General features: G+C 37.3%; 1 protein-coding gene across 6 annotated transcripts in view; it reads right to left on the bottom strand.

Annotated features, from left to right (window-relative positions):
- RMDN1 (regulator of microtubule dynamics 1) overlaps positions 1-25,013 on the bottom strand; it is a 65,303-nt gene extending 40,290 nt beyond the window's left edge. For 2 of the 6 annotated variants that reach the window (XR_013178323.1, XM_077167135.1), the window contains exons 1-2: positions 24,743-25,013; positions 11,474-11,591 (exon numbers count right to left, since the gene is read on the bottom strand). Coding sequence is in view for 5 of the 6 variants with exons in the window: in XM_077167135.1 (XP_077023250.1) it covers positions 11,474-11,591; positions 24,743-24,871 (247 nt within the window). In the remaining variant the exon portion in view is untranslated. Of the gene's footprint in view, positions 1-11,473; positions 11,592-14,358; positions 14,889-24,523; positions 24,703-24,742 lie in introns of those variants that run through there. The other 4 variants (XM_077167138.1, XM_077167136.1, XM_077167137.1 and 1 more) reach the window with 4 other exon arrangements.
- Positions 25,014-25,206: the final 193 nt, after the last annotated feature.

The following is a 25,206-nucleotide window of genomic DNA, read 5'->3' on the forward strand; positions in this document are numbered from 1 at the left end:
ACATTGAGCATCTCTTCATGTGCCTTTTGGCCATTTGTATTTCCTCTTCTGAGAGGTGTCTGTTCAAGTCTTTTTTCCCATTTTGTAATTGGGTTGGCTGTCTTTTTGTTGTTGAGTTGGACAATCTCTTTATAAATTCTGGATACTAGACCTTTATCTGATATGTCATTTCCAAATATTGTCTCCCATTGTGTAGGCTGTCTTTCTACTTTCTTGATGAAGTTCTTTGACACACAAAAGTGTTTGATTTTGAGGAGCTCCCATTTATTTATTTCCTTCTTCAGTGCTCTTGCTTTAGGTTTAAGGTCCATAAAACTGCCTCCAATTGTAAGTTTCATAAGATATCTCCCTACATTTTCCTCTAACTGTTTTATGGTCTTAGACCTAATGTTTAGATCTTTGATCCATTTTGAGTTAACTTTTGTATAGGGTGTGAGATTCGGGTCTTCTTTCATTCTTTTGCATATGGATATCCAGTTCTCTAGGCACCATTTATTGAAGAGACTGTTCTGTCCCAGGTGAGTTGGCTTGACGGCCTTATCAAAGATCAAATGTCCATAGATGAGAGGGTCTATATCTGAGCACTCTATTCGATTCCATTGGTCGATATATCTATCTTTATGCCAATACCATGCTGTTTTGACCACTGTGGTTTCATAATATGCCTTAAAGTCAGGCAGCGCGAGACCTCCAGCTTCGTTTTGTTTTCTCAAGATGTTTTTAGCAATTCGGGGCACCCTGCCCTTCCAGATAAATTTAGTTATTGGTTTTTCTATTTCTGAAAAATAAGTTGTTGGGATTTTGATTGGTATTGCGTTGAATCTGTAAATCAATTTAGGTAGGATTGACATCTTAACTATATTTAGTCTTCCAACCCATGAACATGGTATGCCCTTCCATCTGTTTAGGTCTTCTGTGATTTCTTTTAGCAGTTTTTTGTAGTTTTCTTTATATAGGTTCTTTGTCTCTTTAGTTAAATTTATTCCTAGGTATTTCATTCTTTTAGTTGCAATTGTAAATGGGATTCGTTTCTTGGTTTCCCCCTCAGCTTGTTCATTACTAGTATATAGAAATGCTACAGATTTTTGAATGTTGATCTTGTAGCCTGCTACTTTGCTGTACTCATTTATTAGCTCTAGTAGTTTTGTTATGGATTTTTCTGGGTTTTCGACATATAGTATCATATCATCTGCAAACAGTGATAGTTTTACTTCTTCCTTTCCAATTTTGAAGCCTTGTATTTCTTTTTCTTGTCTAATTGCTCTGGCTAGAATCTTCAACACAGTGTTGAATAATACTGGTGATAGTGGACATCCTTGTCTTGTTCCTGATCTTAGGGGGAAAGTTTTCAGTTTTTCCCCATTGAGGATGATATTAGCTGTGGGTTTTTCATATATTCCCTCTATCATTTTAAGGAAGTTCCCTTGTATTCCTATCTTTTGAAGTGTTTTCAACAGGAAAGGATGTTGAATCTTGTCAAATGCCTTCTCTGCATCAATTGAGATGATCATGTGATTTTTCTGCTTTGATTTGTTGACATGGTGTATTACATTAATTGATTTTCTTATGTTGAACCATCCTTGCATACCTGGGATGAATCCTATTTGGTCATGATGTATAATTCTTTTAATGTGTTGTTGGATACGATTTGCTAGAATTTTATTGAGGATTTTTGCATCTATATTCATTAGAGAGATTGGTCTGTAGTTTTCCTTTTTTGTAATATCTTTGCCTGGTTTTGGTATGAGGGTGATGTTGGCTTCATAGAATGAATTAGGTAGTTTTCCCTCCACTTCGATTTTTTTGAAGAGTTTAAGGAGAGTTGGTACTAATTCTTTCTGAAATGTTTGATAGAATTCACATGTGAAGCCATCTGGTCCTAGACTTTTCTTTTTAGGAAGCTTTTGAATGACTAATTCAATTTCTTCACTTCTGATAGGTTTGTTGAGGTCATCTATTTCTTCTTGAGTCAAAGTTGGTGTTCATGTCTTTCCAGGAACCCGTCCATTTCATCTAAATTGTTGTATTTATTAGCGTAAAGTTGTTCATAGTATCCTGTTATTACCTCCTTTATTTCTGTGAGGTCAGTAGTTATGTCTCCTCTTCCATTTCTGATCTTATTTATTTGCATCCTCTCTCTTCTTCTTTTTGTCAATCTTGCTAAGGGCCCATCAATCTTATTGATTTTCTCATAGAACCAACTTCTGGTCTTATTGATTTTCTCTATTGTTTTCATGTTTTCAGTTTCAGGTATTTCTGCTCTAATCTTTGTTATTTCTTTCCTTTTGCTTGCTTTGGGATTAGTTTGCTGTTCTTTCTCCAGTTCTTCCAAGTGGACAGTTAATTCCTGCATTTTTGCCTTTTCTTCTTTTCTGATATAGGCATTTAGGGCAATAAATTTTCCTCTTAGCACTGCCTTTGCTGTGTCCCATAAGTTTTGATATGTTGTGCTTTCGTTTTCATTCGCCTCGAGGTATTTACTAATTTCTCTTGCAATTTCTTCTTTGACCCACTTGTTGTTTAAGAGTGTGTTGTTGAGTCCATTAACATTTACTGTTATTACTGTTAGGATAATATTTTCCTCTACCATTTTGCCTTTTGTATTATGTACATCATATCTGATTTTCCTATTTTCTACACTCTTCTCCATACCTCTCTCTTCTGTCTTTTCGTATCTGACTCTAGTGCTCCCTTTAGTATTTCTTGCAGAGCTGGTCTCTTGGTCACAAATTCTCTCAGTGACTTTTTGTCTGAGAATGTCTTAATTTCTCCCTCGTTATTGAAGGACAATTTTGCTGGATATAGATGTCTTGGTCGCAGTTTTTCTCTTTTAGTAATGTAAATATATCATCCCACTGTCTTCTAGCTTCCATGGTTTCCGCTGAGAAATCTACACATAGTCTTATTGGGTTTCCCTTGTATGTGACCGATTGTTTTTCTCTTGCTGCTTTCAAGATTCTCTCTTTCTCTTTGACCTCTGACATTCTAACTAGTAAGTGTCTTGGAGAACGCCTATTTGGGTCTATTCTCTTTGGGGTGCGCTGCACTTCTTGGATCTGTAATTTTAGGTCTTTCATAAGAGTTGGGCAATTTTCAGTGATAACTTCTTCCATTAGTTTTTCTCCTCCTTTTCCCTTCTCTTCTCCTTCTGGGACACCCACAACACGTATATTTGTGCGCTTCATATTGTCCTTCCGTTCCCTGATCCCCTGTTCAAATTTTTCCATTCTTTTCCCTATAGTTTCTGTTTCTTTTTGGAATTCAGATGTTCCATCCTCCAAATCACTAATTCTATCTTCTGTCTCTTTAAATCTATCATTGTAGGTATCCATTCCTTTTTCCATCTTTTCTACTTTGTCCTTCACTTCCATAAGTTCTGTGATTTGTTTTTTCAGTTTTTCTATTTCTTCTATTTGTTCAGCCCATGTGTTCTTCATGTCCTCCTTCAATTTATCGATTTCGTTTTTGAACAGGTTTTCCATTTCTGTTCGTATATTCAGCATTAGTTGTCTCAGCTCCTTTATCTCATTTGAACTATTGGTTTGTTCCTTTGACTGGGCCATATTTTCAATTTTCTGAGCATGATCCGTTATCTTCTGCTGGCGTCTGGGCATTTAGTCAGATTTCCCTAGGTGTTGGACCCAACAGGTTGAAAGATTTTTCTGTGAAATCTCTGGGTTCTGCTTTTCTTATCCTGCCCAATAGGTGGCGCTCGTGTCACTCGTTTGTCTGCGGATCCCACCAGTAAAAGGTGGTATGGGTCCTTTAACTTTAGAAAACTCTCGCCGTGGGGGAGGTTCGCCAGCCGAAGCGGCTTGGAAGAGTGCCAATCCGAATCTCCCAGCCGCCCCGGGGATCCGAACGTGGGGAGGGTCGCCGGCCGCCGCAGCCCGGGAGAGCACCCGTCCGAATCTCCTAGCCGGCCCGCGGCTCCAAGCGTGGCGCGAAGGTGCCAGCCACCGCGGCTTGAGGGGACCGCTTGTCCAATTCTCCCAGCCGGCCCGGGAAGGAGGGAGGGAGGGACTCCGGCCGCCTGCCGCCCCTGCCCGGGCAAGCCCTCGCCCCTCGGCGATCTCACCGGAGCGGGTTCTCCCAGCCAGTCAGCAGTTCCAGAATGGGGTACGCTGTCTTCTTGAACTCTGTCATGGCTCCGGGAGCTGTTCTGTATCGTTTCTACTCCCCTAGTAGCTGTTCTGGAGGAGGAACTAAGACCCACGCGTCTTACTAAGCCGTCATCCTCTCCGGAACTAGTTTTTCTTTATAGCTACTCTTAGCAATGTAAGAGGTACCTGCAGAAGAATAAAATGCTCCTTAAATACTCCTCTGGCAAAGAATATAGATCTATTTCTGAGGTTTATCCTTACAGTGTTTATAAAGTAGAAAATTGAGTAGAGTTAAGAATCAACAAAGTCATCCAAATTTAAGGTTAATCTTTCATAACAAAAATACTGTATTTCAGGCAGCAATGGAAGCAGTGCCCACAAAAGTGGTTTAAAGCAGACCAAATATGTATGTATGAAAGACCACTGAGTTTATTTCTGTGGATTCACCAGTAAAGAAAAATCAGAAAATGTGTATGAAAAAAAGACAACCAAAGGGACATATAAAGAACCTTTATTTAAGATGAGTACTTGAAATTACCCTATCTTTAAATCATTTTACAAGTGAACTTTCACAGCACAAAAGAGTACTGTGAATGGATTAGTCTATCTTCTTCAGGGGACTTAAAATTTGTCTATTTCAAGTAGATAATTTAAAATTCACTGTAGTGCTTCACTTACCGATGCCATGTGGGTTTTTGATGCCACCTTGCATTAACAGACATTACCATTTGAAAAAAGGTCACAAATCCCACCCAACTAAAATGTTCAAAAATATATAAACACTTAACTTCAAATCATTTTTTTAAAAATCCCACTTGAGAATATTATTTCATCCATGCAAATGGAAGAGGCAAAAACTTTATAATTGGGAGACGGCCAAGATGGTGGCTTAGCAAGGTGTGGAATTTAGTTCGTCTTCCAGAACAGGTACTACATAACCAGAAACAGTACAAAACAATTCCTGGGTACCTCATCAGTGACCACACACAATGTACCTCAGTCTGGACCAGCTGGACCAGCTGCTGGTCCAGAACCGTGAGTTCCCCAAGCTGCAGTGGCTGGCGCTCCTTCCCTACAAGCTGCTTCCCAGAGTGGAAATGAAAAGGGACTTAATCAACAGCAGGGGCTGAGTGCAATTAAGTTCCAACAGTGGAATTAATTCAAAAATTCTGACTACTAAAAATAGGCCCTCCGCTCAGGTGAACCTGGTCAAAGCTGAGGTCGCTGATTTTTTAGCTTTGGTTGTCCACACTGCTTGTGAGAATATCAAGAATTCAACTTGGGGAAGTTGAATTTCTCCCCACTCTCATCATTCCCCGAAGGGGGCTTGCAAATACTTTTCCAGTCACTGATCAAATCACTCTGGGTTTCCTTGGGCCATCACTCTGGACAAACCAACAAAATCTCATGTCCTACCTAAGATTCCAAGTATATATGACATTCAATCAAACTATCTACATGAGTTATATTAGGAAATGCTCTAGTCAAAATCTAAATTTTGTAACAAACATTTTTTGCTTTAGTCTCACACAGAAGGTGACATTTTAAAGTATTAATTATCATCTATTTTCAGCACCCTGCAATGACATTCTTTTGTTCTTCCTCATGCCAAAACATTTTTGAAATTTGTACATTGTACATTTCACTATTATTATACACTCTAAACATTCCTAAATTATACCATCTCGATCTTTAACATCTATCTTTCTTTCTGATTTCATTTATGTCCCCAGCCCTCCTTCCTCAGTTGGCTAAACAAACTGTGACATTTACATAAGATGGAATATTATGCAGCTGTAAGACAGAATAAAGTTATGAAGTATGTAACAACATGAATGGACCTTAAGGACATTATGCTGAGTGTGATTAGCCAGAAACTAAAGGACAAATACTGTATGGTTTCACTGATATGAACTGACATTAGTGAATAAACTTGGAATATTTCCTTGGTTACAGAGACCATCAAGAGATAGAAATAGGGTAAGATATTGGGTAATTGGAGCTGAAGGGATACAGATTGTGCAACAGGACTGAATATAAAAACTCAGAAATGGACAGCACAATATTACCTAACTGTAATACAATTATGTTAAAACACTGAATGAAGCTGCATATGAGAATGATAGAGGGAGGAGGGCTGGGGCATAAATGAAATCACAAACAAAGATAGACAATAAAGACTGAGATGGTGTAATCTAGGAATGCCTAGAGTGTATAATGATAGTGACTAAATGTACAAATTTAAAAAATTTTTTGCATGAGGAAGAACAAAAGAATGTCATTACTGCAGTGTGCTGAAAATAGATGGTACTTAATATTTTAAAATTTCAACTAATGTGTGAGACTAAAGCAAAAAATGTTTATTTGGTAGAAATCTATACTTTGACGAGTGCATCTCCTAATATAACTTATGTAGATAGTTGACTGAATACCTTAAGTACATGGAACTTTGTATAGGACATGAGATTTTGTTGGTTTGTCCAGGTGATGCCCTGATGAATCCCAGAGTGATTTGATCAGTGACTGGAAAAGTATTTGCAAGCCCCCTTCGGGGAATGATGAGAGTGGGGAGAAATTCAACTTCCCCAAGTTGAATTCTTGATATTCTCACAAGCAATGTGGACAACCAAAGCTATAGGCTGAGCCCCCAGTCTTTGGGTTTGTTCATATGAAACTTAACCCCATAAATGATAGGTCAAGCCTACTCAAAATTAGGCCTAAGAGTCACCCCCAAGAGATCCTCTTTTGTTGCTCAGATGTGGCCTCTCTCTTCAGCCAACACAGCAAGCAGACGCACCACCCTCCCCCTGTCTACGTGGGACATGACTACCAGGGGTGTGGATCTTCCTGGCAGTGTGGGGCAGAGATCCCAGAATGAGCTGAGATTCAGCATCAAGGGATTGAGAAAAACTCTAGAATGAGCTGAGACCCAGCATCAAGGGATTGTGAAAACCTTCTCGACCAAAAGAGGGAAGAGTGAAATGAGACAAAGTGTCAATGGCTGAGAGATTCCAAACAGAGTTGAGAGGTTATCCTGAAGGTTATTCTTACGCATTAAGTAGATATCACCTTGTTATCCAAGATGTAATGGAGAGGCTGGAGGGAACTGCCTGAAAATGTAGAGCTGTGTTCCAGTAGCCATGTTTCTTGATGATGATTGGATAATGATATAGCTTTCACAATATGACTGTGTGATTGTGAAAACCTTGTGTCTGATGCTCCTTTTATCTACCTTGTCAACAGATGAGAGGAACATATGGAATAAAAATAAATAATAGGGGGAACAAATGTTAAAACAGATTTAGTTTGAAATGCTAGTGATCAATGAAAGGGAGCAGTAAGGGGTACGGCCTGTAAAATCTTTTTTTTGTTTGTTTGTTATATTTTTCTGTTGTCTTTTTATTTCTTTTTCTGAATTGATGCTAATGTTCTGGGAAATGATCACGATGATGAATATGCAACTATGTGATGATATTGTAAATTGCTGAGTGTATGTGTTCGGAATGTTTGTGTTTCTTGTAATTTTTTTCAATTAATAAAAAATTTTTAAAAAAAAGACTGAGATGGTATAATCTAGGAATGCCTAGAGTGTATAATGAAAGTGATGACGTACAAATTATAAAAATGTTTTTGCATGGGAAAGAACAAGGGAATGTCATTACCGCAGGGTGTGAAAATAGATGGTAATTCTTATTTTAAAATTTTAACTTATTTTTAAGTTAAAATAAACCAAAAAATGTTTATTTGGTACAAAATTTATATTCTGACTAGTGCATTTCCCGATATAACTTATGTAGACAGCTTAACTGAACACTATGAGTGCATGGAACCTTGAGTAGGACATGAGATTTTGTTGGTTGGTCCAGTGTGATGCTCTGATAAATCCCAGAGTGATTTGAACAGTGAATAAAAAAGTATTTGCAAAGTCCTCTTCGGGGAATGGTGAGAATGGGGGAAAATTCAACTTCCCCAAATTGAATTCTTGATATTCTCACAATCAGTGCAGACAATCAAAGCTATAATGAGCCCCAAATCTTCGAGCTTGTTCATATGAAACTTAACCCCACAAAGGATAGCTCAAGCCTACTTAAAATTAGGCCTAAGAGTCACCCCCAAGAGAACCTCTTTTGTTGCTCAGATGCAGCCTCTCCTCAGCCAACACAACAAGCAAACTCACCACCCTCTCCCTGTCTAGGTGGGACATGACTCCCAGTGGTGTGGACCTTCCTGGCAACGTGGGACAGAAATATTGGAATGAGCTGAGACTCAGCATCAAAGGATTGAGAAAATCCCTAGAATGAGCTGAGATTCAGCATCAGGGGTTTGACTCAACCTTCTCGACCAAAAGGGGGAAGAGTGATGTGAGACATAATAAAGTGTCAATGGCTGAGAGATTCCAAACAGTGTCGAGAGGTTATCCTGGAGGTTATTCTTATGCATTAAATAGATATGACCTTGTTAGTCAAGATGTAATGGAGAGGCTGGAGGGAACTGCCTGAAAATGTAGAGCTGTGTTCCAGTAGCCACGTTTCTTGATGATGATTGTATGATATAGCTTTCACAATGTGACTGTGTGATTGTGAAAACCTTGTGTCTGATGCTCCTTTTATCTACGTTATCAACAGACGAGTAAAACATATGGAATAAAGATGAATAATAGAGGGAACAAATGTTAAAATAAATTTAGAGTGAAATGCTGGTGATCGGTGAGGAAGAGGGGTGGGGGGTATGGTATGTATGAACTTTTTTCTGTTTTCTTTTTATTTCTTTTTCTGAATAGATGCAAATGTTTCAAGAAATGATCATGATGATGAATATGCAACTATGTGATGATGTTGTGAATTACTGATTATATATATAGAACAGAATGATTAAAAGTTACAAATGTTTGTGTTTGGCATTTTTTGGTATTTTAAAATAAATTTTTAAATTGATAAAAAAAACTTTTTAATTGTTTCAATGAACATGAGGTAGCTGTAAAGAGAACTAGGCAGAAGTTTTGATGAATGGAATTATCTAAAGACCAATTCCTAAAAAATATGAAAATTAAGGATCAAGGCAGAACAAAACAGAAGAGTGTCATTTGAAAAATTAAAATTTTTAAGTACCAACAGTTATATTTTAATAGAAATAGGGATCATTTTCCAATTTAACAAAAATTCAGCTTCTATATTTTATCAATAACTACTGTTTTTCAGGGGTTAAAGCCTATAGTCTAACAAACAAATGATATGAACATGTTAGTCAACTAATTATAAAATGAAGCTTTTTGTTTAAGAACATAAAGTTAAGAAAATCAAGGCAGGCTAAATAAGTATGCTTGAAAATACAAGAGGGATTTGAAAATCTAAGGCACTTTTCATTAAAATTTATAATAAAACTATGTGTTTAGTTTTTTTCAGAATTGAGTTACACCTTTGAGTATTAGAATTATTTTTAAATGTAATAGATATACAATGATTTATATATCATTAAGAAACTTTTCAGAAAAAATGGACTATGGTCATTAAAGCTAAAAGCAATTTTGGGTTTGCCTTTCAGAGTGTCATATTTTGTGCTTATGGGAAGCTTTAAATCTTTTCAATCACTTTTTTAATGATGCCAAGGCACACTGAAAAGTGACAGATGTAAAGAAAAATAAAGAGATATGGGGTTCTAATCTCCACCTTAACACATCAACTTTTGAAGAAGATTAAAAGAAAATTTCTTTTTAAAAATTAATACTATAATGACAACAAGGCTTGTTCTAGCTATTTTACAAAGCTCTGTGAAAATTGAAGCTTTGGTGAAGTCTAGATAGAGAGCTTTAAAAACCTGAGTTACTGTCAAAAACATGTCATTGAACATACCTGGTTGGTGAAAAACCAAGTCCTCTGCTTTGACCATAATACATTTACAAAAAGAAGCTAAAAAAAAATAGTTCTAGTAAAGGGTGAGGGTGACAGTGGTGTCAAATTTTCTCATGCTTGGGTGCACACCACACTTACTTCCCAAGGAGAATCACTGTTTCCTCTCTTTCAATCCAGTTCTGTGAATTTCTTGAAAGTGAAAAAATTCTATTTTTAGAAAAGTCACACACATTAGTGATGTTAAGATATGCTTCTCCTCTTCTAAGTTGTGTGAACTTCCTTCAGAGACCATTCCTTTCAGACACTTCAGGGAAGCCAGCCATTTGACTAAAGAATCTCCTGAACCAGGTTAAAGACCAAAGTTTAAACAAGCGCTTCTAAAAGAGACGGGCTTTTCAATTCAGTGCCCTCTGGGGAAACTTAATGATATGTGACTTTGTTATCACTGCATTGCCATAAAAATCAAACCGGTGTCCAGAGTAAAGAAATTTCAAGTAATAATCCTTTGCAAAAAAAAAAAAAAAAATCACTTTTCTTTTTCTCTGTCTTCTTCAGTCTGTGTTAATTATATCTGTCCTGACTGTCTGGTTGGCATCTACTTGTATCCACAGAAGAAACCATTTCATGTCCAGTTTAAAAAAAAAAATAGCTCTCAGTTGTCTCTGCCTTTTTAAAGGACAGGCATGAATAAATCAAATCAATAACTAGTAATTCTTAGCTAATATTCTCAAATCCTTCACTTACCAGACTTTTAATAAGAACTTTTATGCAAATTATAATCTGTTTCTTTCCTCAAATTCACATTGATGAATTAAAAAGTGGGGACTATGAAAAGCAAAAGGCTTAACTCATAATTAGGACTGATACTGATTATATTTCTCTAATTACTCTAAAATTTTGGTTCTGTCTACATATACAACTGGTTTAACTAAATTTAATTTTTTAAAAACCATGGCAACACTTAAAAGACATCTACTCACCCATATTATGCAAATAAGAAATTTGATAGAAGTTTTAATTTTCAACCAGTTCTTTGATAATTGGTAAGGAGTTTATCACTGATACACTGTTCATAAACAAATCTTTTCATCTCAAAATAGTAGGGCTGTTGTATTTTTTAACTATAAATAAAATACCTTGGCATTAGGGAAATTGAAGAACTGCTCTATCATAACAAACCAGAGTTGGCAAACTTTTTCAATAAAATTCCAAAGAGTAAATATTTTAGACCATGCAGGTATGGTTTCTATGCCATATTCTTTTTGGTGTTTGTTTTTGTGTTTTTTACCCACAACCCTTCAACCCTTTAAAAATGTTTCTTAGCTAAAGAACCCCACAAAAATAAAAATTATTAATAGGTCATTCATCACTGAAGGAACTCCAGTTTCTGGAAAATAATCTATCCAACTGACAAGTATAGAAAAACAGAAAACAATATAGTCAAAAACAATGTTAGTTTCATTATTACGTATTGAGACAAAAATAACTGTTAAGTGTTCCAGATATTTACCTTAGGCTTACCTTTGGCTGTGGCATGAACCAAAGCAGCCTGAGAAATGACCTGGTAAGTTTCAAAACCCAAATAAGACAAGGTTGAGAATAAAAGGCCTCTTTTGAAAGTTCCTGGATTTCTTATCACCTGAGGAAACAATTATGGTCAGGGTTACCAAACTTAGAAAATTGGAGGGAACGGAAATCCCAAGCAAAGTTTACATCAATTTTCTACTATCCCCAAATAATTCAATCATAAGAACACTGGAAGTTCAAAATTTACTTCATCAAATTCTTCATTAAGACTATTTCAAACTACTTTTAGGAAAAGAGCATAATGCAATGCAATTTCGTTAAGAAATTCTAACTAAAGGTGGCAGTTTGCCTAAAAAACAGTCATATTGATAAATATTGGATTAGATGACTTGTATTTTATTTGGTGAAGCATGGATAATATAAATTCTATGAAATAAAATTATATACCGCTACATAATAAATATCAATCTTAAGACTAGACAAGATGAAGAATATTACATAGGGTAGTTACTAAGCAGAAAAAGTACACATGGTTGGTTTGTTGTATTTTTTCCTTTTTATGCTGTATGATAGGGGTCACATTTCATTCTTTTTCCATGCATATCCCTTTACTGCAGCACAATTTGTTCAACTTTTTGTTTTTGTTTGGTTTTTCATTTGTTTCTTTGCTTGTTTGTTTTTGGGAAGTACACGGGCCGGGAATCAAATCCAGGTCTCCTGCATAGAGGTGGGAATTCTACTACTGAACTACCCTCACACCCTCATATGGTTTTAAAAAGATATCTTCAAAAGCAACAAACCCAGTTTTTAAAAAATAATGAATAAAATAAAAAGCCTATCCAAAAAAATTTACAAATTAATTTTTATAATTATGGTCAGATTCTTAAGATCAATGGCAAAGGAGGATATCACTCTAGCAATTCTCCCCTTTCTTCACAGTTTTTCTCTTTTATATAGCATTTTTCCCATTAATTCATTCACGTATATAAAAACAAGCTATAGTATCTTTGTAAGCTGTAATTTCTTCTTAAAAAAAAAAAACGCATAAAGCTTCCTCTTAACTTCACATCCCCCTCAGTCTTATTTCCCAACTCCCCTTTTCAGCAAAACTCTCCAAAACAGTTGTCCATACTGTCTGCACTTCCTCTCTTTCCTTAAGCCCATTTATAATCCATCCATCTCCTATCCCAAGGCCTTCCAACTATTGACCTGTTTTCTGACACATTCAATTTGATTCCTGAGACACTCTTCACTTGGCTCTGAATGCTATTCTCCTAAACTTCCTACCTCAGTAATTGCTCCTTCTCATTCCCCTTTTTGGTTCTCATCTCCAGTACCTCAATGCCCAAGTGTGTCCTGGGCTTATTTATATTACTTTAATGATCTCACTTAGTCTGACATCTAAATACCATTTCCATGTCAAAAACATCAAAATGTAATGTTCGCCCTGGATATTTTCTCTAAACTTCAGAATTGTATATCCAACTGCCTACTCAATCTATCTCTACATGAAGTCTAACAGGAATCTTAAATACAACAGCCAAAGCAACTGTTCTCTCAACCCACTCCTCTCTAAAGTGTCTGTATCATGGCAAATTCATGCAACTTATTATTGCAACTCTGTTCTTCTAGCTGAGAAATGAAAACAATTTTTAAAAATCCTTAGAGTTCTCAATTCTGCTTTCTCTCGCAACTCACATTTGATTCATCAGTAGATCCTTTTTGCTCTATTTTCAAAATACATCCAAAATCCAAACCCTTCTCATCACCTCCACTGATACCACAGTGATTCAAAGCACCATTAACACTCACCTGGATTATGGCAATAGTCAACTGGTTTTGTGCCTCTGCCTTGCCCTCTAAGGTCTTTTCTCAACACAGTAGTTAAAGCAATCCTTTTCAAATAAAAATCACCTTACTTCTCTGCTCAAAATCTTTTAACCATTTCCTATGTAACTCAGAGTAGAAGTCTATACTTGCCTACCTAGCCCTTCATGGTATGGGTCATCACCCATCATACCTCATTTCCTACCTCTCCACCTTGATGAGTCTGCTAAAGCCACTAGGACTTCTTTACTGCTATTAGAACTCAAGACCTGTTCCTGACTCAGGATCATTATACTTGCTATTTCCTTTGCTCATAAATTATTCTCCCATGACTTGCTCCATCACAACTTTCAAGTTTTTGCTCAACAATTACTTTCTCAATGAGGATTTCCCTAATTTTGTATTTAAAATTGCAACATTTGTCCCTGGCACTCTCTGTCACCATCTAATATATTATGTACATATGTTACATATTTCATCAGTTTATTTAGTGTTTTCTCACAAGAATGTAGCTCTAGTACAGCCAGCACCTTGAACAGTGCCTGGCAGACAAATATTCAATATTTCCTGATTTAGAACTGGAAGACAGAGCGTGGAAGAAATTTTGATACTGGCTTAGGCACTACCTATGAAGCCCCTTCATATTAGCTCTTCATCTATAAAACTGGGACAATATCGAGTCTGTCTTCTACAGTTCTTGAGAAATTCAAATGAGAACCTATTTCTATGTGCTCTGTAAACTGTAGGCATTATTTCGTGGCTTCCAGTGTTGAAAAGCATTGAAATATAAATAAATGGATCTTAACAACACAAAATAACATTACTATTTCATATTAAGACCATTCTGATTTCCATTTTCTATCTATAACCAAATAAAATTTTATTAATCTACATATTCTGGCTCATACAGATAATCTGGATGGAGCAAAATCAACAACTAGTGATATCTACCCCATCTGTTTAATTTCTATTCATTTCATTCAGTAACTTCTCATTCATCTTATGAACTATATAACTTTATGCTTGATAATTTATGCAGTATTAAAATATACCTGATACACGTATACTGTTGAAAGAGACTTCATATAATTTCTGTCAAATACACTGGAAGAGTTTTAAAGATTTAATTGTTGTTTGTTCCATTTGTTTGTTTGGCATGGGCAGGCTCCAGGAATCGAACCCAGGTCTCCAGCATGGCAGGTGAGAATTCATTATTGTTTTTTAATTAAAACAAAAATTTCTTAATTCTCACCAAAGTATATCACACTTTGCACTAACAATTTAAAAAAAGGATTAAGGTGACTAAAATTAACAAAGCATATCATACAAATGGAATGGAATTACTTAGTAATAAAAAAAGACTACTACTTAGTGTTTAAGTTTTCTTGGCTGTTCAAGCAAATGCCAATGCAATGGATTGGCTTAAACAATGGGAATGTATTAGCTCACAGTTTTGAGGCTAGTGAAAAAGTCCAAATCAAGACATTATCAAGGTGATGCTTTCTTCCCAAAGATTGGTGTTCTGGAGCTGGTCCATGGCTCCTTGTCACATGGCATCCACTCATGGCCTCTCCCTTCTCTTCTGGAAGAGAGAAATTAGAAGGAAAATAAGGGTCACAAGTTCCAAACAATTCCAAAACCTGCAAGGCTTACTCCATTAGATTTCAAGGTGTGAAATTCATCTACGGATTGACATGTCATCCTCCAGGACTGATGCAGCAGAAGCCACACCTCTTCCAAGTTCTTGTGCAACAGCTCTACTCAAACACAGGGGTGAAGGCTCTAACCTCTCCAAGTATCAGGATGGTGGCCAGGCTCTCTGCAAATCCTGGGCATAGTTTCCACCCTCTCCAAGCACTGGGGCGGTGGCCAGTCTCTTCATGAGCAGCACGGCACAGGCTCCACCAACTTCAAGTACTTGTGTGGCAGCACTATCCTAGAATAGGAGGGTGGAAGGCCTGCTCTGTCCAAGCACTGTCCTTTCCAGACACACAGGTAGGACTGTTCTCTTAGCCCAAGGAGAAACATTCAGTCCAGACCTCAGCTTCCATGGTTCTGCCCTTAAAGTAATTCCTCCTTCATTTCATTCCTTCTCGGTCCCTTTCAATTCAGGCTGGCAGTGGTTTCACTTATACAAATTTCACAAAACCTTGTCAGCTTTTCATGCAGTTCACAAGGATCCAAACCATCAGAAGAAAGGATTTTCCATAGTTTTTTTTCCTGCATAACTACATTTCCAATGACTTCCACTGGAGATGGTGACTGGTTCCATATTCAGTTAAAGCCTCACATGGAGCCGTTATTATCCAGGGACTTGCCGTAGAGAAACTGAGGGAGGTCATTTAGAGAGCTATTTCTGGCCCTAGTCCCAGAGCACACTATCAAGATAGGCTAGGAATTTTCCAAACCTTCAATTTCTAACTTAATGCTTAAAAGATCAGTTTACAATGTATCCTTTTCTTCTCCTATTTTACTAAAAGCTGCAAGGAGAAACCAGCCTATATTTTCCTCACTTAGCTTGGATATCTCCTCAGCAAGTTCTACCTTCCATCCAACATCAGAATTCAATTCCACCAAGTTCCCTGCCACTTTAAAACAAGGAGAGTCTTTCCTCCAGTGTCCAATAACACATTCCTCATTTCCTTCTAAGTCCTCATCAGAAGTACCTTTACATCCATATTCCTATCAACAGCTTCTTAAAAGCAATCTAGGCTTTTTCTATCAATCACATCATAATTTTTCCAGCCTCTATCCATTACCCAATTCAAAAGCTGTTTCCAAATTTTCTGTCATTAGCAATAATAGCATATCATTCCTGGTACTAAAATCTGTTTTAGTCTCCTTGACAGCTCAAGCAAATTCCAATGCAATGGGTTGGCTTAAAGAATGGAAATTTATTAGCTCATGGTTTTGAGGCTAGGAAAAAGTCCAAATCAAGGCATCATATATGTGATGCTTTCTTCCCGAAGACTGGTGTTCTGGGGCTGGCCTGCCAGTGATCCTTGGTCCTGGGCTTTCTCTTGTTACATGGCAACGCAAATGATGACTTCTTGGTCTCTCCCTTTTCTTTTGGTTCCTACTGACTTCCAACTTCTTTTTTTCTTTCTCTCTCTGAATTTCATTCCACTTATAAAGGACTCCAATAATAAGATTAAGACCCATCCTGGAATTACATCATCTGAGGTCACTGTGCTCATTATTCTAAAACCTGCCCATCTTTTAATGCTATAAAACTATTAAGAGTTACTGCAGTTCAGGAAGACAGATTTTTTGGCCTATAGGCCATCTGATCTTCTGCTATGTATCTAGTAGTAAATTTTTCTCTTTTTGAAACCTTAGTATCTCTGGATTTGGTCATTTGAGTGCATGAGACAAAAGAATCCACTGACTTTCTCCAGTAATAAGAATATAAGACAAAGAAAATATAAAGGCACTTCAAAAGGGAAAGTATAAACATCCAGAAAACACAAATGAGCAGATTGTAAGTACACTGAACAAAGACTTATAAAAATGATCTTCAATATGCTCAAGCAGATGAAGGAAAATACAGATAAAGATTTAAAGGATATCAGGAAAACAATGAATGAACAATATGAGGGTCATGTAAAGAGACAGGAAATTTAAAAAGGAACTAAACGGAATTACTAGAGTTGAAGACCACAATAAATGAAATGAAAAATTCCCAAAAGGGTTTCAGCAGCAGACTGAAAGAATCAGCAGAAGAAAGAATCTGCAAACTCGAAGACAAGACAATTCAAATTAGTCAGGCAAATGAGCAGAAACAAAAAATAATTCTAAACAGCAAGAATAGCCTAAGGGAACTTTGGGACACTATCAAACATACCAAGATATGCATTACAAAAGTCCAAGAAGAAGAAAGTGATAAAGGGGAAGAAAGAATATAAAAAGAATGTCAGACAACTTTCCAAACTTAGAAAAAGACATAAATATGTACATCAAAAAAGCACTAAACAGAATAAATATGAAGAAAACACACCCATATATTGCTCAAACTGTTGAATTCAAAAGACAATGAGAATGTTCTGAAAGCCGCATGACAAAAATGTGCTATGTGTAAGGAAGTTCAGTAAGACTGAGTGCAGATTTCTCATCATACACCATGGAGATGAAAATACAGTGGGTTGAAACACGTAAAGATCTGAAACAAAACAATTACAAAGCAATAATTTTCTATCTGGTGAGACTTTCTTTCAAAAATGAGGGCCACATTAGGTTATTACAAGATAAAACAAAAGCTAATGGAGTTCACCAGTAGACCTGCTCTACCAGTAAAGCTAAGGGATGTCTTCAGATTGAAAGGAAACTTAGAGCAGCATACAGGAATAAAGACCTCCAGTAAAGGGATATGTAGGCAAGGACATTTTAATTTCTCATGCTGGAAAGGGGTGTTGGCCTTCTGGAGCAGAGGAATGAACCTGGGTTTTGTTCTTGGAGACTGTTAACTTTGGATTTCAGGACTTACTTGACCTACTCTCAACTGGAAGCTTTCAATGCCTGAGAAAATAAACTTAAAGCATTTACAGAGACTTAGACAGAACAGAGGGCACTTCCTAGGGTTTTCAGGAATACTGTTGGTTGGAAAATAGCATATTGTGGTAGTCTGAAATATCTAGCTAAAGCTTGCATAGAAGAAACCTCCAGAATGACCTCTCAACACTATTTGGGATATCTTAGCCATTGAAACTTTGTTTTGTTCCATTTCTTTTCCCCCTTTTCATAAAGACTTTTCTTAAGCTAATGATGCCAGAGCCAGGCTCATCATTAGCATTCATATCTTACCTTGCTAGGGAGACTTGTACCTCTGGGAGTCATGTTGCACGTAGGGGGGAGGATAGCAAGTTTATTTGTGGAGTTGGCTTAGGGAGAGGGGCCACATCTGAACAGCAGGGGAGGCTCTTTGGGGTGACTCTTAGGCATAATTGCATGCAGGACTGGCTTTGCCACTGCAGAAGTAAGCTTTGTGGGGGCAAGCCTCAAAATTGAGGTATTGGCTTGTTGAATTGGGAAGACCTAAGGCCTGGGAGAGTTTCAGGATTTCCCAAGGTGGGTAAGTATAATAGATCCACACTTTATCCCACTCCTTCAAAGGGACTTTGAAAGCACTTTTTTGTTTTCTGCCCCAAATACCCTGAAATGTATTAGGGTACAACATTAATCTGTATAGCGTAATAGGTTCTCAGTGCCTATTCTGGGTTCCATGTAGTTGGGTTGTTTAAATAGGCTGACCAGATGGTTATATTAGTGTACTACAGAAAATTAAAATTTTGGACCAAATAAATTTCACTTCCCGTGGTCTCCTATAGAGGGTGAAGTTTGAAAATACAGACAATATCATCCTTTACCCTGTACTTTGATTTGCTTTCGTCCCAAACAAGTCCATTACATACATATCTCTCAATATAGTCTGATCTCTTTTTCAACTTCTTTGACAGTTGCTGTGAAGAGTAATGCAGACTTTCAGATCTGCAGACCTCTGGTTCTGAGTGTTAGGAATCCCACAGATACCCAATGTTCCAGGGAACTACCAGATTATACACAAAGTGCACAGTACCTCAGAATATGGACGTCACAGTTAAAACCTGGGAATGGATGTGACTACTCTAAGAGCTTAAGTCTACAATGAGCCTTATTTGATCATTCTGTACTCCTTAAATCAGTTTGCCCCATCTATGTCTGCTTTCTATCCCCTAATAACCCATGTACTTTAATTCAATTCTGAGTTTGCTCATCACAGTTAGTTTATATTAGTTAGACCATACATTACTAGCCCATTTTTTTCTGGCTTATTTTACTCACCATAAAGTCCTCAAGGTTCTTTCTCCTAGTTGCATGTCACACTACTTCATTCTTTCCTGCAGCCTCCCATTACTCCATCATATTTATACATGATATTTTGATCTTCCCTTCATGTATTCTTAGGCCACCTTCATCTATTGCAAACCATGAAAACTGCTACCATAAACACTGATGTGCAAATACCTATTCTTATCTCTGTTTTCTGTTCTTCTGAGACTTTGTCTACTAATGGGTTTGAAGAATCATGTGTCAACCCTATATTTAGTCTCCTATGGAAACACCATACTGGCCCCAGAGGGGCTGCACCATTCTACTTTCCTAAAATATAATCACATTATTACCCCTGATTTAAATCACATAGTTATGCATTCACCGCCACAATCCATTTCTTTCACAAAGAAAAAGGAGAAAAGACAAAAGAAGAGGAACAAGAACAACAAGAATATCATACCCTTCCATTATACCTCCCTCAATATTAAAATTTACCTTTGATATATTTTGCCTTTGTTATAATTAATCAAAGAACACTACAGTGTTACCGTTAACTATAGACCTTAATTTGCAATAACTGTTTTTTTCATAAACCATCCCCTTGTTAGTTATGTATTTTACATTAAATTACAATTAATGTCCACTCTAGTATTTGCTATATTATTCAGTCCTAGTTCTTACCTTCTACCATTAATTCTGGTGCCATATATGCCCCTAGCCTTCCTCTTTTAATCAGTCACATTCAGTTTTATTCAATATACTTAGAAAATTGTACAACCATCACATAGTATTGTGCTACCGGATCTTTACAATCAACCCTGTTGAACATTCTTCACTCCATCATCAAGTGCCCAAACCCTACCCTCTTTCTATCCTGATAGCCTGTGTTCTCAACATTAACTCTCAGAATTTGTTCATCATAGTTGTTTCCTATTAGTGAGACCATACTGCATTTGTCCTTTTGTTTCTGGCTTATTTGCTCAACATAATGTCCTCAAGATTCATCTATTGTTGTGTCCTTCATCACTTTATTCTGTCCTGCAGCTGCTTAATATTCCATAATATATATAACAGTTTGTTTATCTATTTGTGCACTGATGAACATTTGAGCTGTTTATATCTCTTGGCAATTCTGAATAATGCTGCTATAAACATCACTGTGCAAATGTCTCTTTAAGTCCCTGCTTTCAGTTCTTCCAAGCATATACCTAGGAGTGGGACTGCTGAATCATACAATTCCAAACTTAGGTTCCTGAGAAACCACAAACTGCTTTCCAGAGCAGCTGCACCATTCTAGTAAGTGTACATTTTTCTCCACATCCTCTCCAGCATTTGTAATTTTTTTTTTTTAATAATGGCCATTCTAGTAGTGTGAGACGACATTTCATTGTGGTTTTGATCTGCATTTCCCTCATAGCGAGCGAAGATGCATCTTTTCATGTTTTTGATCCAATTGTATGTCCTCTTCTGAAAAGTGCCTGTCATGTCTTCAATTGATTTTTTAATTGGGCTGTTTTTTTATTTTTGAATTGTAGGATATCTTTATATATCCTGGATATTAAACAAACAAACAAACCCATCCTGATTGAGGTGGACCATATCTTAACTGAAATAACCTGCACAAATGGTCCTACTTACAACAAGTTCACACCCACAGGAACAGATTAAGTTTAAGAACATATTTTTCTGGAGTACACAGCTCCAAACGATCACACTCAACAATAAAAAAACAGTTGACTACCAATACATGAATTGTATTGTATAACAATATATAAATCTCAAATAACATATTTGAATCTCAAAAACATGCTACTGAATGAAAGAAGACAGATACAAAACTGTAATTAATGTATAATTCCATTTATATGAAACTTAAAAAAAAAATCTAATAATAATGATAGAAGGCAAATTAGTTGTCGCCTGACTAGGGTGTTAACATTGACCAGAACAAAGTACATGGGAAATTTTTGAAGTGATGGAAAATGTTCTACACCCCGATGGGTAAAGACATAAATCAGTTAAAACTCATCAAAATATAGCAAAATAGGTATATTTTTTAAAGTTAACTAAAACACTTTAATTAGCTCCTATTTAGCACCTAGCCTAAACTGGATAACATATAATATTCAAGATGATTATGCAGCTAAATAATAAAGACCAAGTCATCTTGCTTTGAACTTCTGATAAGTATTTAGAGTAGGAATGGAAACTGTGATAATCTAATTTGCTAAAGGCTTTGATTTCTTAAGTGTGAAAACTGGATTATAAGCAAATCAACAGCAAAGTAGTAAAACTAAACTTGACATGATTAAATTTTTAAGCACTCAATTTTCTGGATATATTCTTACTTATAGGGTAAAAACTAGATGGGATGGGGCAGAGAGCATGATGTGCGTGGGGGGGGATTTTGTGCATATAAAACGAAACATGTATGTGAGAGAGAAAAAAGGAAGGGAGAGAAGGAAGGGAAGAGAGAGGGAGACAATGTCTAGAAAAAGAAGAGGAAAAGACTAACATTTTCTCAGTAAGTCTCTTAGTTCCCTACTGCTCTGGCAGGAATATCACATAATAGAAATGGTAGTATCAGACTCTTTTAACTTAAGGAAATTATATATTTATGAGTGTTCAAATTCTTTTGCTGATATGATCAGCAAATAATATTCTGGCCTTCTTAGAGGAGCAAAAAATGCACTGTTGGATATAGCTGACATTTATATTTCTCATTGTGGATTAATAATCAGTTGATCTCTCTTCAGTTTGGTAATGTGAAGCAGCTCTCAGTGCACCTAAGAGAAAGTAGATAAAATATGTTTCTGGACCTGAAAAATCAAGTAAAAGAATCAGTGACACCTCCAAGATAATGTCTGAGAAAATCAGAATGTATCATTTCACCTCTGTACTATCAATATCCAGCACAATGCCTTTCTCAAAATATTTGCTAAACAGAAGTAACAGGCTCTCTCTTAGCATGCTTTTCTCCCCAATATTGATTGCATGCCTTCAGAGCTAGAAGGAATTCGAAAACATAAACTCATCACTGCATGGAAAGGAATGTGATTTTCCTTCAACTTCCTGCCAGCTCCCACTCCTCTTAAATGTTAGAATTTTTCTGATATGTATTAGGCCTTCTTCTCATCTTACTATTAATAATTTCAGCCTCTACCATGTATCCTGAATCTATCTCTGTATAACTCCCATACCTCCGAAGGTAAACACCATGCCTATCAAATACTGCTTATTTCAGAAGTCCACTTGTATATTTTATGACATTCACCTAATTAGTCCAAAACATAACTTATCTCTCCCTTCAACTACCCCAGCCATCTGCTTTCTCTATAGTCCTATCTCAGAAAATAGAATCACCATCCATTCTATTGCTCTAACCAGAAACCTGAGAATCTTCCTTATTTCTCTTTCCTTTCAACTCCAAAGCTATCTTTAGGTCAGCTAATTTTACATCCTTAATACCCCTTGAATGCATCTACTTTCCATAGCTACCAGTGAACACCAAGACATCACATTTCTAACCTGTCCTTCCGCAATGATCTTTTATCAGTTTCCAGCATCCACTCAGGCCTCCAGCCTACCTGTTCTTCACATTAAACTTATTTTTTTAGGGCAAGTCTGCTCAAATGTCTTCCCTGCTTAAAACTTCTTGATGAGTTACCATAACCTTTTAAAAAAAATCAGAAATATATAATATGGTTTACAAGATTTTAAAAATCTGGTTGTGGTAGGCAGTCTTTAAAATGGTCTCCAATGATCCCTACTTCTGATATTTATATTCTTGCATAATCTCCTTCCCTTAAGTATAGGCTGGCCTTGACTTCCTTCTAAGAAATAGAATACAGCACAAGTAAAGGGATGTCATCTCCAAGCTTAGATTATAAAAAACTGATTTCCATCTTTGGCACACATTGTCTCATGTGGACTCTTTACTTGACCAAGGGGATGCCAGTTGGTGTGTCTTGAGGCAGTTCTGTGGGGGACCCCTTCTGGTAAGTGACAAAGGCCTGCCAACAACTCTGAAGGCTGGAAGCAGATATTTCCCCTCTGTACTCAAGTTGAGCCTTGGGTGAGACCACGCCACCAGTCAACAGCTTGACTGCAGCCTTTTAAAAGACTTGCAGCTAGAAGCACCCATCTAAATCACACCAGAATTCCTGACCCACAGAAATCATGAGTAAAAATATTTGTTTCAAACCGCTGACTTTGGAGATAATTTGTTATGCCAGTAGTAAATAACTAAAACACTGCTACTTGCCTTACTTCTCAACTTATTTCAATTTATTCCTCTCCAAGCTTCAGTCACTCTTTCAATTCCTCAAAAGTACCACCTTTTCTTATCTCAAGGCCTATATCATGCTACTCTCTCTACTGGAATATTCTTTTTTTTTAATCGTGAAGTACAACATATACATAAAAGCAATACATTTCAAAGTACATTGTTAACAAGTAGCTGTAGAAAAGATTTCAAAGTTTGCTTTGGGTTACAGTTTCACAATTTCAGATTTTTTTCCTTCTAGTTGCTCAGACACTGAAGACTAAAAAGAAATATCAGTATAATGATTCAGTAATCATACTCATTTGTGTAAATCCTAACTTCACTAACTCCTCCTCCTCCTTTGATCCTTCTGTGAATCTTTACAGCTATTTGAGTTATGCCCATTCTAACTTTTTCCATGTTGAAAGGGATGTCACTATGAGGTGGGAGATGGAACTAGTTAATGTTCTTGGAAACAGTGGCACCTCTGGGTTTCAGGATTTATCTGGCCTAGATATCACCTGAAGGTTTTACGTTTCTGAAAGTAAATTTTAATGCATTTAACTTTTGTGGGATTCAGATAGAGCCCTGGATGTTCCTTAGGGTGAATAGGAACGATGTTGGTTGGGTTTGGCAAGCTGGAATTCCTTTCTCACCATCTTCCCCTTATCTAATTAACTCCTAATCATCTTTTGGATCCCATCTCTGCCCAAACCCTTCACCTCCTTCTCATCCTCCAATTCAGGTTAGGTGCAACTGCGCTTTGTTTTTCCTAACATTTAACACTTGTAATATTTGTTCAGTGACTATCTTCCCTTTTAGTCTGTAAAATCAAGCAGTAGAGAGTTTCTATTTCTCCTGTCCACTACTACATAAAAGCACAAAACAGAAGCTGACAACCTAGTAAATACACAATGTCAAAGAATAAATGTCCATTGTTACCTACTATATATATATATATATATATATATATATATATATATGATCTAAGAAACACAAAGTATCTCCTTTAGAAACGTAACTGAAGTTTGCCACACCAACTTTCCAAAGTCAGGTAGACGGAGCCTCAACGAGGGTTGTTCGCGCAGCTGGCATTCACTGAAAGTGAAAATTTTTATACACAGCGGTCAAGGATCCACCCCCACCTGCGCTTCATGTCTGCCATGTTTTCACACGGAAAGGACAAGAGGCAGATCCTCACAGAAGATGTATCCCAAACCCCCGAGTTTCTGGCCCCGAGTTTCTTCCTCAATTCACTGCATCTCCCACTGTGACGCGAGGCCAAGCCTGCACACCGCGGAGAAATGCCCGAATCCAGCCGGTCGGGGGAGGAGGGGAGGAGCGAAGCCAGGAAACAAGGGTACCTCAAAACAGCGGAGATGCCTTGGGCCGCACCCACCGCGGCAGCCCGCAGCACCCATTGGGAGCCGAGGTCCCGGGGCGGTGCCACGTCCCGAAGGGAGAAAGCGCCACAGTCGCGCAACCAACGCCATGATCTAATACCGTGGGCCTCACCATTCACCCCTTGGGGGCCTCTACACAAAAGGTCCGAGCTAAAGGTGCCCGCGTCCTTCTGGAAAGTAATGCTCAGGCGAGCTTCCGGCCGTTCCGCATTTCCGGCTCAGGGGTTCTGGGGGCGGGAAATTGCCGGATGAGGAGGGGCTTTGTGGAGCTTCCACGCCTGCGCCCAGCTGGCTGCGCCTGTTCCGTCCTTGAGTATCCCTGCTATCTTTTCTCTAGGGACATTTCATGTTAATTTCTTTCTAAGGAGTGAAAATGTAAAATTCTTTCAGAAGTCTATAAGCACATCATATTTAAGTCTAATGTT

Source organism: Tamandua tetradactyla, chromosome 6 (assembly GCF_023851605.1).
Source record: "Tamandua tetradactyla isolate mTamTet1 chromosome 6, mTamTet1.pri, whole genome shotgun sequence".
Lineage (NCBI taxonomy): Eukaryota > Metazoa > Chordata > Mammalia > Pilosa > Myrmecophagidae > Tamandua > Tamandua tetradactyla.